The sequence below is a fragment of the Mixophyes fleayi genome, chromosome 3 (genome assembly GCF_038048845.1).
Source record: "Mixophyes fleayi isolate aMixFle1 chromosome 3, aMixFle1.hap1, whole genome shotgun sequence".
Lineage (NCBI taxonomy): Eukaryota > Metazoa > Chordata > Amphibia > Anura > Limnodynastidae > Mixophyes > Mixophyes fleayi.
In genome coordinates this window covers 156,038,041-156,056,795 of record NC_134404.1, presented here as the reverse complement: position 1 = coordinate 156,056,795, position 18,755 = coordinate 156,038,041, and the positions used below count along the sequence as shown (strand labels likewise).

The 18,755-nt window shown below is 42.0% G+C and overlaps 1 protein-coding gene across 3 annotated transcripts in view; it reads right to left on the bottom strand.

Annotated features, from left to right (window-relative positions):
* The window catches only part of KCNQ5 (potassium voltage-gated channel subfamily Q member 5), a 462,350-nt gene that overhangs the window by 83,863 nt on the left and 359,732 nt on the right, over nucleotides 1-18,755 (bottom strand). For all 3 annotated transcript variants that reach the window (XM_075202618.1, XM_075202616.1, XM_075202617.1), the window contains exons 4-5: nucleotides 18,306-18,481; nucleotides 5,644-5,769 (exon numbers count right to left, since the gene is read on the bottom strand). In XM_075202618.1, coding sequence (XP_075058719.1) covers nucleotides 5,644-5,769; nucleotides 18,306-18,481 — 302 coding nt within the window. The remainder of the gene's footprint in view (nucleotides 1-5,643; nucleotides 5,770-18,305; nucleotides 18,482-18,755) is intronic.

Below are 18,755 nucleotides of genomic sequence, written 5' to 3'. Positions count from 1 at the left end.
ATTTAGTGCAATACAATATGTACCATACCTGCTTATTTAGAGGAGGTTCACCTTTTCTGTTTCCTTTCATTTTGAGTTGTTTACAAATCCTTTTAATCTTAGAATGCCTGTTGCCTACACACCATGCATTTAGCCAGTTTTTGAGCTGAATCAGTTGTCATCAGAATGCAACCAACCAATTCACCCGCGGTCTGCTGTGCAGTGCCTCCGGAATGCACTGCGTTGGCGATCTAACATCACAGATTTTTACACTGGTTCCTAGTGATTTGATAGGCTGCCCTGTCATGAATACTTATCTCCTGTGTGCATCTTTTGTTGTTATTATTGCGATTTTGTTATTTTTACCGTTGAGAAACAAGCAAATCATACACTTATTTGAAACATATTTTGGTGAAGAAATGTGTTTAGAAAATGCTAATTATGTCAACTATTCTAGGAACAGCAGCAAAATCAATGAAGATAAGTAGCAAGCCAATTAACAGCAGCAAACCTTAGAACCCAGCCAAGACTTATTTTGGCAAAACAACCAATGTGACTGGGTAGCCTATTAAGAATAACAACAATATATGTTATACATTTAACAACTATTCCTATTAGTATCGAGGAAACAACAACAATGGGGTCAGGTCAAAGACTTAACACCGCTGTACTTGCCAGAAATTGATTTTCAATAATGAGTGTTTAGTCAGCTGTCTTAACATAATCTAAAGTGTATAATTGTGAATGCTGCAATTCCCTGATTAGTTCTTATAAAAGAAGTAGTTGCTTATTCCTTTCACTGTATTTTTACTTGACAGAATGGTGTGGTCTTTTCTAAGAATAACTCCCTAATTAAAAAACATTTATTGATTAGCATGTGCTCTAAAATTGATTAGTGAACATTTCCATCCTATGTATCACATTTTTGTCTAAAGGCAACAATTTTGATTGGTCATTGTAGTCAATTTAAACAAATAAATCAATTTGCCTCATCTTGGCCAAACACTTTTGTTTGGATCATTGTAAAATGGGGGCAGCTCCACTATAACACAAATATTGTTATGATCCCCCCCCCCCTGTACTTGCCATTTTGCCCTAGGTCCAAAAAGTAGAGAAGTACAGGTCATAATCAACATAATCAAGCATTTTCCTATAGGTTCCCTGTTGTACAGTCCAGTACACACAGTGAGATAGTAGGGAGGCGAGTTGCATGACACCAGGCTTCATCTGTTGTAAAATTGTACCTTTTCTATATATATATATATATATATATATATATATATATATATATATATATATATATATACACACACACATACATACATACATACATACATACATACATATATATATACACACACACATACAGAGAGAGAAAAGGTGGATGATCTCAATTAACTGCCAAGAAGATATAACACAAAAGTGCTCTGCATGGTCCATATTGTAAATTGTATACCCTCAATTGTTCAAATAAAAGGAACAGACCAGCATCAGCAAGCCAGAGCACAAAAATACAAAAGGATTTTAATAAAGAAATAAAAAAATGCAAAAATTACGAAAAAAAAGTCAAGGGGCTGATGAAAGTAAAGGCAACTGCAACGATATTTGGGCAGGAAATGTATTATAATGTAATTTTTTCTTTGATATTTTTAGGACTTTTTTGTATCACCCGCTACTTCCCAGCTATGGCGCTTGGATGTAAAGAAAACACGGTGCTAATGGCAGCACAACCTGTCCGCATATCTCCAGCGTTAGGCTTCCGGCAGCGTTGTGACATCATAACACTGCCAGTATAGAGGAGCCGAGTGGCTCAGAAAAAGTAAGATAAGCAGAAGAAGAAAGAAGCGGAGAAGATGAGAAAAGGTAAGGTCATTTCAGTAATAAAAAGAAAACAGAGGGAGAGGGGGCACTAGAAAATATAGGGAGTCAGAGAGAGAGGAGGCATCAGAAAATATGGGGAGACAGAAAGAGAGGGGGCACCAGAAAATCTGGGGAGACAGAAAGAGGAGACCACCAGAAAATATGCAGAGAGATACACCAGAAAATATGAAAAGAGAGAGAGAGGGGGGCACCAGAAAATATGGAGAGAGAGAGGGGAAAGAGCACCAGAAAAAATGGAGAGAGAAAGGGGGACACCATAAAATGGGGAGACAAAGAGAGAGAGGGGCACCCGAAAATATGGGTAAACAGAAAGAGAGGGGGCACCAGAAAATATGGGGTTAGACAGAGAGAAAGGGGCACCAAAAAATATGTAGAGGGAGAGAGGAGGGGGAGGGGGGTACCAGAAAAAATAGAGAGAGAGAGGGGCACCATAAAATAGGGAGAGAGAGAGAGAGGGAATGGGGGCACTAGAAAATATGGAGAGATAGAGTGTCAGGCGCCATCCCCGCACCTTCACTTGGTGCCGGGGACGGACGCCTGACTCCCATACCTGTCGCGTGGACTAATGACGCGCTTCTGCACAGCTGCCGGGCGCATGCGCGGTAGCGCGCATCCCGTTGCTAGGCAATGGGACGCTGAGGTGCCTCTCCTGACCCCTGTCCTCCAATCAGCCTGAAGCTCTGCCTATATCAGAAAGTCTCTGGCACCATTAGGGTGCCAGAGTATCGTGGTATGGTTCCCCTGCTTCAGCGTCCCTTAACATTTAGCTGTCTCCTGGTTGGTTCCCTGGCTCTTGACCCTGCTTGTCTGACTTTCCCTGTGAATCTCCCTTTGGCATTGATCTCTCCCTTGGCTTTCACCCCAGACCATCTGACTACGCTTTGTCTGCCCCCTCTGTACTAGGCTGCCAGCCCGGCTTGACCTTGGATTGCCTCACTACATTCTACCTGACCCCTTTACATTTCTACCTGCAGCCTGCCCTGAATTGTTACCTGCGATACTTCACTGGTGGCTGACCAGGAGGGACGCGACCTGCGTACTACTGCAGCGAATTCCAAACTTCCTTGTAGGGGTCCCTGGTGAATACCAGGGGTACATTTAGACTCCGCGCCTCCTGGTTAGCAGTGTCAATACCAGTAAGTAGCCTTAGCATCTGAACCGTGACAGAGAGGAGGCATCAGAAAATATTGGGAGACATAGAGAGAGGGGGGGCATCAGAAATATGGAGAGAGAAAGAGGGCACCAAAAAATATGGGGAGACAGAAAGAGGGGGGCACCAAAAAATGGAGAGAGAGGGGGGGGCACCATAAAATGGGGATACAAAGAAAGAGGGGGCACCCGAAAATATGGGAAAACAGAAAGAGAGGGGGCACCAGAAAATATGGGGATACAGAGAGAAAGGGGCACCAGAAAAAATGGAGAAAGAGGGGGGGTGGCACCAGATAATGGAGAGAGAGAGAGAGAGAGAGAGAGAGAGAGGAGGGGCACCATAAAATATGGAGAGAAAGCAGATCTGCCCATATTTATAAAGTTGTTTCTATTTCAGAAGCATATCAAATATCTAGTGATTAAAGTACCATGAATATCGCAATAAAAAGTCCTTAAAGGTATTACACAAAGTAATAATCAATATTAAAATAAAATTCTAACCTTCATAAAAATATAGATTTATTATAGTGCTACAAATTAATATGATATTAGATCACTGCAATAAAGTGTGATTAAAAAGATATTCATAGTTTGTTTTTTAAGTCCAACGTAATAGTATTATACTAGGCAGCACACTCTATGTAATTAGCACAAATGAATTATATTGACTATAGATAAAAAACCTGTTATTGTGCACATTTATTATGCGGCTAGTAAATTTTATATATTATTATTATTATTAATATTTATTTATAAGGCGCTACAAGGCATCCGCAGCGCCGTACAGAGACAAACAAAATCACAATACAATGGGAGACAGCACAGTACAGTAAACACAGCAACTCAGTACGCTCAATGCACAGCTAGAGAGGGCGGGGAAGGGGGAGGGAGGATCCGAAAATGACGGGGCCCAAGAAGGGGGGCGTGGAAGACAGGGAGACCCCCAGGGGGGAGGAGGGAGCGAAAGTGGATGTGGGGTGGAGGACCTTTGAGGAGGAGGGCTAAGTAGCTGGAGAGCAGAGTTAGAAGTGGTGGAAACAGGAGGAGAGATGGCCCTGCTCAGAGGAGCGTACAATCTAAGGGGAGGGGTGGACAGACAGAGAGACGCAGGGGAGAGAGGGAGAGTAGGGGGACAGAGGCAGAAGATAAGGTAGGAAATTAAGTGGGAGACAGAAAGGCTTTAAGAAAAAGGTGGGTTTTTAGGGCCCGTTTGAAGCTGGATAGATTAGGGGAAGTTCTGATGGAGGGAGGGAGCTTGTTCCAGTGGAGGGGGGCAGCGCGGGTGAAGTCTTGGATACGCGCGTGGGAGGAGGTTATAAGGGGGGAAGAGAGGCGACGGTCAGAGGCAGAACGGAGAGGGCGGGATGGAGCATGAATAGAGAGGAGGGTGGAGATGTAGGGTGCAGTGGAGTTGGCGAGGGCCTTGTAGGTGAGTGTGAGGAGCTTAAAGAGGATTCTGAAGGGGAATGGGAGCCAGTGAAGGGCTAGGTAGAGGGGGGAGACAAAAGAGGAGCGGCGAGAGAGGAAAATAAGCCTAGCTGCAGCGTTAAGGACGGATCGAAAGGGATCGAGATGAGAGTGGGGGAGGCCAGTGAGGAGGAGGTTGCAGTAGTCCAGGCGGGAGATGATCAGAGAGTGGATAAGGCATTTGGTGGCATCTTGGGAGAGGAAGGGCCGGATGCGAGCGATGTTGCGCAGCTGGAAGCGGCAGGATTTAGCAAGAGAGAGGATGTGGGGGCCAAAGGAGAGAGAGGAGTCGAGGATGACACCAAGGCAGCGAATTTGGGGGACAGGGGAGATAGAGGTGTTGTCGACAGTGATGGAGAGGTCAGAAGGGGATGGGGTATGAGAGGGAGGAAAAACTATGAGCTCAGTTTTGGCAAGGTTAAGTTTGAGGAATCGAGAGGACATCCAGGAGGAGATGGCAGAGAGGCAGGCGGACACCCTAGAGAGGAGGGAGGGAGAGAGATCAGGAGAGGAGAGGTATAGTTGAGTGTCGTCAGCGTAAAGGTGGTAGCTGAAGCCAAAGGAGCTGATGAGTTCACCCAGGGAGGAGGTGTATAGAGAGAAGAGTAAGGGTCCCAGAACAGAGCCCTGAGGGACCCCGACTGGAAGGGTGGATGGGGGGGAGAGAGACCCAGAGGTGGTGACAGAGAAGGAACGGTGAGTAAGGTAAGAGGTGAACCAGGACAGGACTGGGCCGGAGAGGCCGAAAGACTGGAGGGTGTGAAGGAGGAGGGGGTGGTCAACGGTGTCAAAGGCTGCAGAGAGGTCAAGGAGGATGAGAAGGGAGAAGTGGCCCCTGAAATATATATAGAATAATATATAGAAAGAAACATAAATGAATCCAGTTACAAACCATTTAAATCACTCTTATGTGCATTCCTTTCCATTAACATATGTATAATATGGCAGAAATAACATGTAGATAATACTTTCTACTTAACAATCCCATTTGTTTTAACTCGCCATTAGTGCAATAGCTCAAAAACTGATGACCTGTTCAATCCTAAAGAGTAATGGCTGCTAACTCCCATTCAGTATAGAAATCAATTCTGCATTGTTTCCAGTGTAACTAGCCTAGTCTTTCTCCAAGCACAACATTTCCATCAATTCAAGATTGATCTTACTTACCGTACCCCACCATAAAGCATCTGCATAAGTTTGAAATTGTGTATTAGCTTCTTTCTCCACCAGATAAACAAGGAACGATGAAAAGATGAGCACTAAAAATCCTATATACCAAGCTGTGATGAGTTCCTAGATGGTAAACAAGCGAGAAGAAAATGAACGTTAGCATATCTTATAACACTTATGAGAACATAATTAATTTAAAGAATAATATGGTACAACAAAAATCCAGTTATAACTAGGAATTGTAAACTTGGAAAACAGAATGCTTTCATTGCTGCTTGTCTTTCCTGGTAATGTTGATATTGTTTTGTGTGAACCACTGTATGTGACTTATAATTAGAGATGGTCACTGACCCCCGTGTTTTGGTTTTGGATTCGGTTTTGGATCTGGATTACCGTCGTGTTTTGGTTTTAGTTTTGGTTTTGCAAAACCGCCATTGCGTGTTTTGGTTTTGGTTTTGTTTGGTTTTGTTTTGCTATTTTGTAAAATAACCCAATTTAGTGCTCCAACTGTTTTAGAGATAAGTAATCTAATTGTAGAGGTAATAAATCATCCAAAAAACAGTTTAATTCTTCGTTGGTAGGCCTTCATTTATTCTACACACAAAACAGATTGTCTTCCTCTCCATCTATGCATATTGGCAATGCAGCCATCGTCTTTGGATGTATATTACACCCTACACTTATACACATATAGTTAAATATGTAAAGAAATGGAAAAAGGCCGTTTGCTTTCTGTCTCTATAGGCCCCCCTCCACTTGTTTAAAAAACCAAAAAATTCAGCCGTTATAGACTGTACAATATTAATCGAAATGGACAAAGCCAGTTTGGTTTCTGGCTCTATAGGCCTCCCTCCACTTGTCGAAAATACAAAAAAATTCAGCCGTTATAGATTGTACAATATTAATTTAAATGGAGAAAGCCAGTTTGGTTTCTGTCTCTCTAGGCTCCCCTCCACTTGTATAAAATACAAAAAAATTCAGCCGTTATAGACTGTACAATATTAATTGACATGGAGAAAGCCAGTTTGATTTCTGTCTCTCTAGGTCCCCGTCCACTTGTATAAAATACCAAGAAATTCAGCCGTTATAGACTGTACAATATTAATTGACATGGAGAAAGCCAGTTTGGTTTCTGTCTCTCTAGGCCCCCCTCCACTTGTATAAAATACCAAGAAATTCAGCCGTTATAGACTGTACAATATTAAGAGAAATGGACAAAGGCAGTTTGGGGTCACTCTGTCTATGACACCCTACCATTAAGGATAAATTGCCCAAACAGCAGCCTTTCAAGACGGTACGTGATATGGAAATGCCACAAGTCCCTTTCCTCTTTGGGGGTAGATTGCACCCTACACTTACATAGAAAGTTTTAAAAAGATGTTATCGTCATCATCTTCAGCTTCATCCTCACCCTCATCAGTGTGTACGTCATCATCACAGACTATCAATTCATCGCCGCTTGAATCTGCCATTAGAGAACAGTCAGTGCTTGGATGTCTTGGATGGTGAAGGCCTTCCTCGTGGAAGATGTAGTTCATTTTTATAAGCATCATTTTCTCCACACTTTTGGGAAGTAACCTTCTACGGCGATCACTGACTAAGTTCCCTGCTGTGCTGAACACTCGTTCGGAGTACACACTGGAGGGTGGGCAGCTTAAGTATTGCAAAGCAAGTTTGTACATGGGTTTCCAAATGGCCTGCTTTTCTTCCCAGTAAGGAAAGGGACTGTCTGACATTTCCATATCAACTACCTCTTGAAAGTAATCCTCCACCATCCTTTGCATGTTTATACTCGTATTGGATGGAGTTATGGGCAAAGCGACACATTTTTTTGAAAAATCCTTCAAACCAGCCCAGATGTTAAATTGTTCTGGTCTGCCCCTTGCGTCTTCCCTGCTTCTTTTTGGGAAATTGAATTTTTTACGAGCAGCAGCAGCTTGAGATAGTGAAGGAGGACACGTTTTCAAGCCGAGGCCCAGTTCAGCGGCCAACTTGCTGAGCAATAGCTCCTTGCAAAAGTTCACATCTCGCTCATTTACAAGTAAAGACTCAATGTAGGTTTTAAACCTTGGATCAAGCACAGTGGCCAAAACGTACTGATCCGAGTTCAAGATCTTAATAACGCGAGGATCATTGTGAAGCGAATTAAGTACTTGATCGACAAGGCCAACATACTTTGCTGAATTGCTTGCTTTCAGCTGCTCCTTCATTTTCTCAAGCTGCTTTTCCAATAGTCTAATTAAAGGAATGACTTGGCTCAAACTAGCAGAGTCTGCACTCACCTCACACGTCACAACTTCAAATGTTTTCAGCACCTTGCACAGCACTGAAAGGATTCCCCACTGTGCAAGAGTGAAATACATCCCCCCTCCTTTCCCAATGTCATGGCTTGTGCAATATGCTTGGATGGCTTTGCGCTGTTCCTCCATCCTCTAAACTTTAGAGTCTAAAGCATGTACAGGGTGGAATTCCACCTAGTTACCACCTCTTGCTTAAGTTGGTGGCAGGGCAAGTTAAATTGCTCTTGGAGCTGCTGTAATCTTCTACATGCTGTAGCTGAATGCCTGAAATGGCCTGAAATTTTACGGGCCACCGAAAGCATCTCCTGCACCTCACGGTTATTTCGTAGGAAGCTCTGCACCACCAAGTTGATGGTGTGAGCAAAACAGGGAATATGTTGGAAATCACCCAGCTGTAATGCTCGCACTATATTGTTGGCGTTATCAGAAATGACATACCCTGGGGAGAATCAGAGTGGTATAAGCCATGCATCAATCACATCTCTCAGTTTGCGTAACAAATTGTCAGCCGTATGCCTGTTAGTGAAGCCGGTGATACAAAGAGTGGCCTGCTTGTGACAAATGTTACGTAGTGGTGTACATGCTGCTGCTGCTGTTCCTGCTGGTGAAGGTGAATGACCAACCCAGTGGGCTGTCACAGTCATATAGTCTTTGGTTTGGCCACTTCCACTTGTCCACATATCTGTGGTTATGTGGACAGTGGGCAGAATGGCATTTTTCAGCACAATCTCTACATTTTTACACACTTTTTGGTATAGTTGTGGAATTGCTTTACGGGAGAAATGGTGTTGCGATGGAATTCTGTAACGCGGACACAAAACCTCAATTAACTGTGAAAAACCAGGTGCGTTTATTATGGAGATTGGACGCAGATCTAACACTAACATTGCAGCCATGGCGTCTGTGATTCGCTTGGCGACTGGGTGACTGCTGTCATATTTTCTTCCCCTCGCAAATGATTGTTTCACAGTTAATTGCTGAAATGTAGGACTGCTCATTTTCTTGACCTGCCTCTGGGATGACAATTCACCCCCATCAGCAGCAACAGCAGCAGCAGTGGGACTAACGCTTCCTTCAGAGGAATCAATAATAGTGCAGGAGTCATCCAGCCTTAAGTGGGATGCCGGGCTAACTCCGAGCGCTACTGAGGATATTGATGAGGATGGTGTGGTGGGTGTATTTTGTAGCCGTCGGGATGTCTGTGAGCGGAGGTTCTTAGCTGATGATGGAGTGCTTGTATTTTTTTGGGAAGAACTTTCAGCTTTTCCCAACACTTTGCCATGAACTCTCGTTAAATGGCGTAACATAGACGAGGTTCCAAGATGGTTAAGGTCCCTCCCTCGACTAACTGTGGTTTGACATACACTACAAATGGCTATACAATTGTTGTCTGAATTTGGGTAGAAATAATTCCACACATAAGAAGTGGATTTTTTTGTTTTATGCCCAGGCATGACAATGGCCTTTTTCTTGTCACATGCCAGAACTGCTGCCACTGGTGCAGGACTTACAAAAGCAACCTCATCCTCATCAACATCCTCATTAGCGTCCTCGTCGCCTACACAAATCTCCCCCTCATCCTCTTCTAATTCCAAAGTGGCATCCTCAATTTAGGTATCAACAGCTACACTCGGGCTATTAAGGCACACATCAGCAGAATGCTCACGATTAGACATCCCACTGTTGGATGGACTCTCCACAGATTGGTGTTTTTTGTGAATCAGAGCAAACATTCTCCTCTAATGCCTTACTGTTATCTTGCAGCTCGGCTTTGACGCGTAACAGTAGTTGTACACCAATTGTAGGCTGGGTAAACTTTTGGGATCTGCCACTAATAGCCAAAGGTGAAGGCCTCATTCTCTCTTTGCCACTGCGTGTGTAGAATGGCATGTTTGCAATTTTTTTTTTATCGCCACTTAACTTTTACTCAGTAACACTTCTTTTTCACTTCAATACAGTAAAAAAAAAATTTGTTTTTTGTACTGATTTGGAAACACTCTGTTGTTTGACATCGCCTTGGCCAGATGACGTACTGGGAACACTAACATCAGGACTGGTGACTGAATCTGGTTGCTCATTCTGATCATATGTGGACTGCTTTGAATCCATTCTGAGCGCAAAGCACTTGTAGTGGTAAAAATTATTTGGTAGATACTGCTGACAGATATGACTTTTGACAGCCAGAAATATTTATGCACAATTATGGGGGACACCCCAAAAGCACTGAGGAGTGCTAAAAATTAGTTGGTAGATACTGCTGACAGATATGACTTTTGACAGCCAGAAATATTTATGCACAATTATGGGGGACACCCCAAAAGCACTGGGGAGTGCAAATATTAAAAAAATAAATAAACCCCTATCCTCCTCTCTTCTCTAGCGATTTTTGTTAAAGCAATTGCAAGAAGAATATTGGATTCTCTATCCCTGCTCTAATCAGCCTGTGACTACACCCTGTTCTCTCCCTCTGTCAAATGGCGATGGATTGCTGTGGAGGAGTGTATTTATAATGTTTAAGTATCGCGAGAACCGAGCCCCGAGATCCGATGACGTCACGATTATGTTCGGCCTAGATTTGGATTCGGAGCGGGCGGGAGAGTACCGAGCTACTCAGCTCGGTATTCGGATAGGCATAGTTCGGGTGGGTTCGGTTCACGGGGAACCGGACCCGCCCATCTCTACTTATAATGCAGTATATGCTGTGAACAAATATGCAATCAGCAATGTTGAAAATGTATTAAAAAGATTTTTAAAACATCAGTGCACCTTATTAATGCAGTATTTTTTTAAATCTCTTTATTTATAGATTGACAAGTCGGCAGAAACCCGAGTCTGTGAACATTTATAAGGATCCCAGGAGTGGGGAGTTGTTGTATTGGTACCAAAGCCTTCAAGTATTATGGAAGGCAGATACCCTATAATTGAGTAAGTTGGATTGGTACTCCATAGGGAAGGCAAACAAAAAACAATTTAACAAGGCTATTCAATGGGTCCTGCTTCTTCCATGCTCTAGCGATTCGAATTTTGGCTGTCTTACTTATGTGTGTGATGAGCTTGACCCCATGCTTGGTAAGTGATTTAATTTGTGTGTTTCGGAGCAGTACAGTAGGGTCTGCAGGCAACTGGAAATAGTGCAGTATTAATAGCAATTAGCTTTTGTTATTTTACATAGACATTATAATTCTACAAATATACAATTATCTTCTAAATGACATTTTAGATGTTGGAATGGCTACATCACAAATTAAATGGCCCTAACACCTTTTATATTGCAAATGTTATTGTAGGTAACTATTGTCTAATGAAAAAAAGGGGGCGCTCTACAGTGTAAAAACTTTTATTATGCAGCAGCTTTTCTGTAAAAACATACACTAGATGCGCACCTGAAAGAGATCATAGATTTGCTTATCAGGTAACATTTATATATTTCATGATGTGAAGTGCCCCATTGTGAAATATTAAGCGCTGCCCCATCATGAATAACATATTATTGCCCCCATTATAAATCAAATATTATTGCACCCATAACAACATTATACACTGATATTACCCCCTTAATAAAATCATTCAAATTATTCCATTAATAAAATTATAAGCAATCCGTTGGCAGGCGTTGACGGTCACTGAAGAACTACAAATCTCAACATGCTTTGGAGGAGAAAAAGAGGAAGGAAATGGCATGAGTCAGAACAATTATGTTGATAAGGAGATAAGTCTCCTTTCTTCATGTAGTTATCCCTGGTGGTCTATTGAGGACAAGAAGTGGAGCAGCCTCTAGCCGTCCGCATTACGCTACTGCATATGCTTGGACCAGAAGTTCTGCTTTCCTGCCGTTCTTCCAGAGTCCCTGACAGAAACAGACGCGGCTTCAGAGGCTCCTTACATATGTGTATAGAAGTCCTTACGGTCATGATAGAAAGTGACTGTTGCTCTCTATAAATATTATTATAGAAGTCTGCCCACACAGATATACTGTACTGACGATCAACTGCATGTATAAAATTGTATAACTGTCTGACTAACATTAAACAAGTGTACCTGCTGTTGACCAATTGTTACTACTGTTCAAAATAAACTAATTAACTTGGTTAAGACAAAAGTGTTTTGTGGCTTAACATCCACCACCAACGCTGCTGGTTCTTCTTGTCAACAGGCTATGGGCCCAGAACCTTGCGTTGGAGAAAACGCTTAAATATAAAAAACAGTAAGAGAAATACACAAAAATCCTCATCATCATTTATTTATATAGCGCCACTAATTCCGCAGCGCTGTACAGAGAACTCATTCACATCAGTCCCTGCCCCATTGGAGCTTACAGTCTAAATTCCCTAATATAGACACACACTCACACACAGACAGACAGAGAGGGAGACACTAGGGTCAATTTTGATAGCAGCCAATTAAAGGTATACAGTAAAAAAATGCACAGCATAGAGGCTAGTATGAGCTTCACAAAACTGACAGGCTCAGAAAATTATGCAACATGGAAGTTCGCCACGGAAATGCAGCTTAAATGTGAAAAGTTGTGGAAGATAGATCCAGGAGTCCAAACACTGATGCAGTAGATAGAGTCCTGGGCACCATAGGCTTAACTGTAGAGCAGGATGTGTATTCCATCATTAAAAAAAAAGTGTTAGCACGAGACATATGGACTGCCCTGCAGCTAGCATTTGAGGACAAAGGTCTAATGAGAAGAATTAACTTGAGGTGTTGAGGTGTACATTGTATGGAACAAAATTAAGGGGTATATTTACTAAACTGCGGGTTTGAAAAAGTGGAGATATTGCCTATAGCAACTAATCAGATTCTAGCTGTCATTTTGTAGAATGCACTAAATAAATGAAAGCTAGAATCTGATTGGTTGCTATAGGCAACATCTCCACTTTTCCAAACCCGCAGTTTAGTAAATCTAGCCCTAAGTGTCTATGAGAATATGAACGAATATATAGACAACATGTTGTCAATAGCTCAGCAACTGGCATCTGTGGGAGCAGAGGTGGATAATGAGGAGGTTGCAATGGCAATGCTGCAGAATTTAACGCCAGAATTCGATTTACTGGTGGTAGCCTTAGAGTCTAATGATACTAAGCTAACTACAGAAATTGTAAGGGTTAAACTGCTGCAATTCCAACAATGAATTCCCATCAACACAAATGCTGGAAGTTCTGCATTACTCACGAAAGGTACAAAGTCCAAAAGGCTCAAGTACAAATGCTTCATATGTCACAAAATAGGGCACAAAGCATCAGAGTGCAAGTTGAGAGGTACAAATAGTACGCATAGAAAGCGTGACAAGCCAAATGAGTCAGCATTAAATGTTGCAGACAGTCACAAAAAGGACTGCTGTATATGGACTTGGGGGCCACTAGACACTTGAACTGCAATCAAGAGTGGTTCAATTCGCTAAAACCTGTGAACCCATATCTGTAAAAGGAATTGGAGACAAGGTCCTTGCTGCCACAAAAGTTGGGACAATCACAGTGCGCTTAATTATAAAAGGTGAAATGGTTATCACAAACATACAAGACGTTCTATATGTTCCAGGTTTGGGAACCAACCTTATCGCCATAAGTGTTCTTGAGAGAAAAGGTTACAAAGTCAAATTCGCAGAGGGTAAATGTGTGGTTCAAAACCTAAAAGGGACTGTAATTGCAACCAACTATATGTCCTAGACACCGAACAGTGTTATGCAATGATGGCTTCTGATAATAACCAATTCATGAAACTGTTGCATAAGAGACTGGGTCATCTGGGATATGATAATGTACAGAAACTAGCTAATGGGATGGTAACAGAAATCACTGTGAGTAATCCTGAGAGACTGGCATGTAAGAGTTGTATAAAGGGCAAACAAATCCATTGTCCATTTCCAAAATCAGCAACTAGGGCTGAAGTATCAGTAGCTCATACATACTGAAGTGTGTGGTTCAATGGAGGTCAAATCAGTTAGTGGCTACAGATACTTCATGACATTGATTGATGACGCCACAAGGATGACACACATGTACTTTATTAAAGCTAAAAGTGAAGTTGTGAAATTGAGGATTTTAAGAACTTAGTAGAGCCTCAGACAGGTTTAAAATTAAAAGTCTTGAGATCTGACAATGGAGGTAAATATGACAAGACCTTAGCTAAATACTTGAAAAAATATGGCATACAGCACCAATTAACAATTGCTTACATGCCAGCAGTGCCTCAAAAAAACGTTCACCCACAGTAGCTATAAAAAAGGCAAAAACGCCACAGGAGGCATGGTCCGGGAGGAAGCCAAGTGTCAAACATCTCTGTGTCTTCGGCTTTAAAGTATATGCACATATTCCCAAAGAAAAAAGAAGATATTTAGATCCCAAGTCAGTGGAATGTATCATGCTAGTATACTGTAAAGGAAGCAAAGGGTACAGATTTTGGGACATTACAAACAAACGACTCATAAAGTCAAGAAATGTGGTGTTTCAGAAGAAGAAATTATCAAATAAAATGATGGAAAATCAACAACCACAGCAAAAACTAATAACACCAGATATACAGGCAGCAGAAAGTGTATCTGAACCTGAAAGTACACTATATGAACAAAATTATTCGGACGCTTGACCATTACACCAACCGGGATTGTAATGACATTGTATTCAAATACATATACTTTAATATGGAATTGGTCCCCCTTTTACAGCGATAACAAATTCCACTGTTCTTGGAAGGCTTTCCACAAGATGTTGGAGTGTTACTGTGGGAATTTGTGCCCATTCATTCTGTAGAGCATTTATGAGGTCAGGCACTGATATTGGACGAGAAGCCCTGGCTCGCAATATCCATTCCAGATCATCCCAAAGGTGTTCAATGGGGTTGAGGTCAAGGCTCTGTGTGGGCCAGTCAAGTTCTTCCACACTGAACTCAAACCATGTCTTTGTAGTCCTTGCTTTGTGCACTGGGGCACAGTCATGTCGGAATAGAAAAGGGCCTTCACCAAATTGTTGCCACAAAGTTGGAAGCATAGCATTGTCCAAAATGACTTGGTATGCTGAAGCATTAAGATTGCCCTTCACTAGAGATAGGAGGCCTTGCCCAAACCCTGAACAACAGCCCCATATCATTATGCCTCCTCCACCAAACTTCACAGTTGGCATAATGCAGTCAGGCAGGTAACATTTTCCTGGCATCCAACAAACCCAGACTCACCCATCTGACTGCCAAACAGAGATGCATGAATCGTAACTCCACAGAATACGTTTCCACTGCTCCAGAGTCCAGTGTCTGTGTGCTTTACACCACTCCATCCGACGCTTGGCATTGGTCTTGGTGATGTGAGGCTTGCATGCAGCTGCTCGGCCATGGAAATCCATTCCATTAAGCTCCCGCTGCACAGTTTTTGTGCTTACATTAATGCCAGTGGAAGTTCGGAAATATTCAGCTATGGAATCAGCAGAGCGTTGGCAAATTTTACGCACCATGCGCCTTAGCAGTCATTGATCCCGTTCTGTGATTTTACATGGTCTTCTGATTCATGGAGTTGCTATGGTTTCCGAAACGTTTCCACTTTCTAATAAAATCACTTACAGTGGCATACCCAGCAGGGTTGAAATTTCACAAACCATCTTGTAACAAAGGTGGAATCCTATCACAGTACCACACTTGAAGTCAAATGTAGACTGCTTGGCTCGGTGCTTGATATTACACAAATCAGGCAACGGGTTTGATTAAAACACCTTAATACAATAATTAACATGTGTGGCCAAATACTTTTGTCCCTATAATTTATATAATTTATATAAACACACAACGATCAGCCACAACAATAAAACCACCTTCCTAATATTGTGTAGGTCCCCCTTGTGCTGCCAAAACAGATCTGACCCATCGAGGCATGGAGTCCGCAAGACCTCAGAAGGTGTTCTGTGGTATCTGACACCAAGACGTTAGCAGCAGATCTTTTAAGTTCAGTAAGTAGCGAGTTGGAGCCTCCATGGCTCTGACTTATTTTTCCAGCACATCCCACATGCTCGACTGGATTGAGATCTGGGGAATTTAAAGGCCAAGTCAATGCCTTGAACTCTTTTTCATGATCCTCAAACCATTCCTGAACAATTTTTGCAGTCTGACAGAGTGCATTATGCTGCTGAAAGCTGCCACTGCCATCAGGAAATAGCATTTCCATGAAGGAGTGTACTTGGTCTGCAACAATATTTAGGTAGGTGGTATCTGTCAAAGTAACATCCACGTGAATGCCATGATCCCAGGATTCCCAGCAGAACATTGCCTAGAGCATCACACTGCCTCTGCCAGCTTGCTTTCTTCCCATAGTGCATCCTGGTGCCATCTATTTCCCCAGGTAAAGGACACACACTCACCTGGCAGTCCACATGATGTACAATTAAACGTGATTCATCAGACCAGGCAACCTTCTTCCATTGCTCCATGGTCCAGTTCAGGCGCTCATGTTCCCATTGTAGGTGCTTTTGGCGGTGGATAGTGGTCAGCAGGAACACTCTGACTAGTCTGCGTCTACGCAGCCCCATACACAGCAAGCTGTGATGCACTGTGTATTCTGACACCTTTCTATCCAGCACCTCAGCAATTTGTGCTACAGGAGCTATTCTGTGGGATTGGACCAGAGGGGCTAGCCTTGTCGCTGATCGGTGTGTGTGTAATATATATATATATATATATATATATATATATATATATATATATACATATATATATATATATATTATTATATATATATATAAATACAGTATACAGTATATAAAATAGGAAAGCGCACCAATTCATTTGTTTTCATTGTGTGTGTGTGTGTGTGTGTGTGTGTGTGTATATGTTTGTACATTAAACAAACAACTGTGACAGACACTAGAAGCCAAAAAGTTCAGTCCCTTTACTGATATTTTAAGCAATTGCCAGGTTTGAGCTAAGGGAAGAGCCAGCATCTAGGTAGGAACAAGCATTATATTGAATTTTACTGCACAAGCGTTAGGTAGCACTATTTACTAATTAAAGTAGGAAGGGTCTGTCTCTGCACTAGTTCTTATAGGAACCCTATTCTCTATGTTTTTTATTTTCTCTTTCGATTTCATTTAACTATTGCTTCATTTAATGTAAATGTTGGTGCTGGTTAGTAAGCTTGCAGATTACTCAGTACAGATGCCAGGAATTGTTTCTTCCCCTTAAGACAAACCCTAGTACCTTCCCTCGAGGAAATTCTGTTGTACACAGGACCACAGACCATGCAACTCTTTTGACGCCAGACATTGATGGGACAAAGCTGCTCTATCCTCCATGGAGACCTCATTCTCATATGAAAGACAGGGTGTGGATTATTTGGCTCAGGGATTCAGCATGATTTTCTATTAGGGAATGTTGGGTGCTATATTTCATTTAGCTTTCATTAGCTATTTATACCATAAATGAGGCTCCAGCCATTGGCATAACTGCCATAGCAAGGGTAGCATATGTTTCAAGCTCATCAGAGCCATTCGGCTACTGAGCCCCACATGTGCTAAGCTGCAAAGCATAGAGGAGAATAGCACAGTGTCTATGGTTTTAAGGTAACTTAACAAGCTCCCTGCTGTATGACCACAGACACTGCAAGACATTTGGGGGAATACACATCAAAGGTCAAAAAACAAGTATTGCACCAACTGCCCGGGTGATATTTTATTGATAAATTGCAGCAATAGGTGACTTTTTATTGTCGCTTATGAACTCAGTCTTATCCCTGCTTATTAATAAATAGACCACTTGAAACCCAGAGTGCTGTGTGTATGAGCGAGTATGCTAGGGGGAAGCATCGGTTTCTGCAAGTTGCTGGAAGTCGCCAACTTTGCAGGGGAAATTTAAAGCAGCGATGGCTTGTGGCTTTTACAGGCAAGTTTGCCTGTAAAAGCCACCGCTGCTTTCATTTTTCCCTGCAAAGTCGACAATTTCCGGCGACTTGCAGAAACCGATGCTTCATACATTTACCCATAGGACTATAAAATGTTATTCTGCTCAGTGAGAAGGGAATGTGTTTTTCTAGAAACTTTATGGGTCTTCAAATTGTGCCATTGTATCCACAAATTTCTAATTACGCCCCAGTGTACTTCAGTAATATTTACACTTAAATTGTATCTATTATAAAGGCTCACCTTAATCTGTTGATTGCTGTGTACTTATTTGTCTACAGACTGACACAGGGACAGATTTACAGTAAAGAACAAAAAGTTTGTATTATCCTAGGAGTGACATCTATGTCAATGTAACCACCACAGCTGTAAACACAGTCTAGATTTCCAATACTAAGTGATTGTTTTGGGTTATCATTATTAGCTTAATTCATGCACAATAGAAATACATCAGCTCCGCAGTGGTATGAATATTGTTTACCTTGCTGTGTGCATAAACAACAGAACCTAGTAGTTTCCATGTGCCTCCTCTCCGATCCATGCGCACCATACGTAGGATCTGTAGGAATCGAAGACTACGGAGTGCTGATGTAGCAAAAATGTTTCCCTGAGATCCAGCAGACACGACTGCCACAGATGCAATAAGAACTATGATATCTAAAAAATAATAAATTTAACAAAACTTTAGAGTACATACTTAGTTACTGTGTTGCTCGTTCAAATGCAAATTCTATACTGTATTGTACAGCATGCATACTGGCACACATCAAAGTGATGAGGTGTACATGTGGAAGGTCATTTACGATATGCCAAAGCAGGACAAACAAAATTATGTGGTTTTTTGCACTGAGCACATACAGTGCTAATATTATCTGTCACCTAATTGTCATTACACTATTTAACTGCTGTTTTTTCTCTAGTTTTATGATTG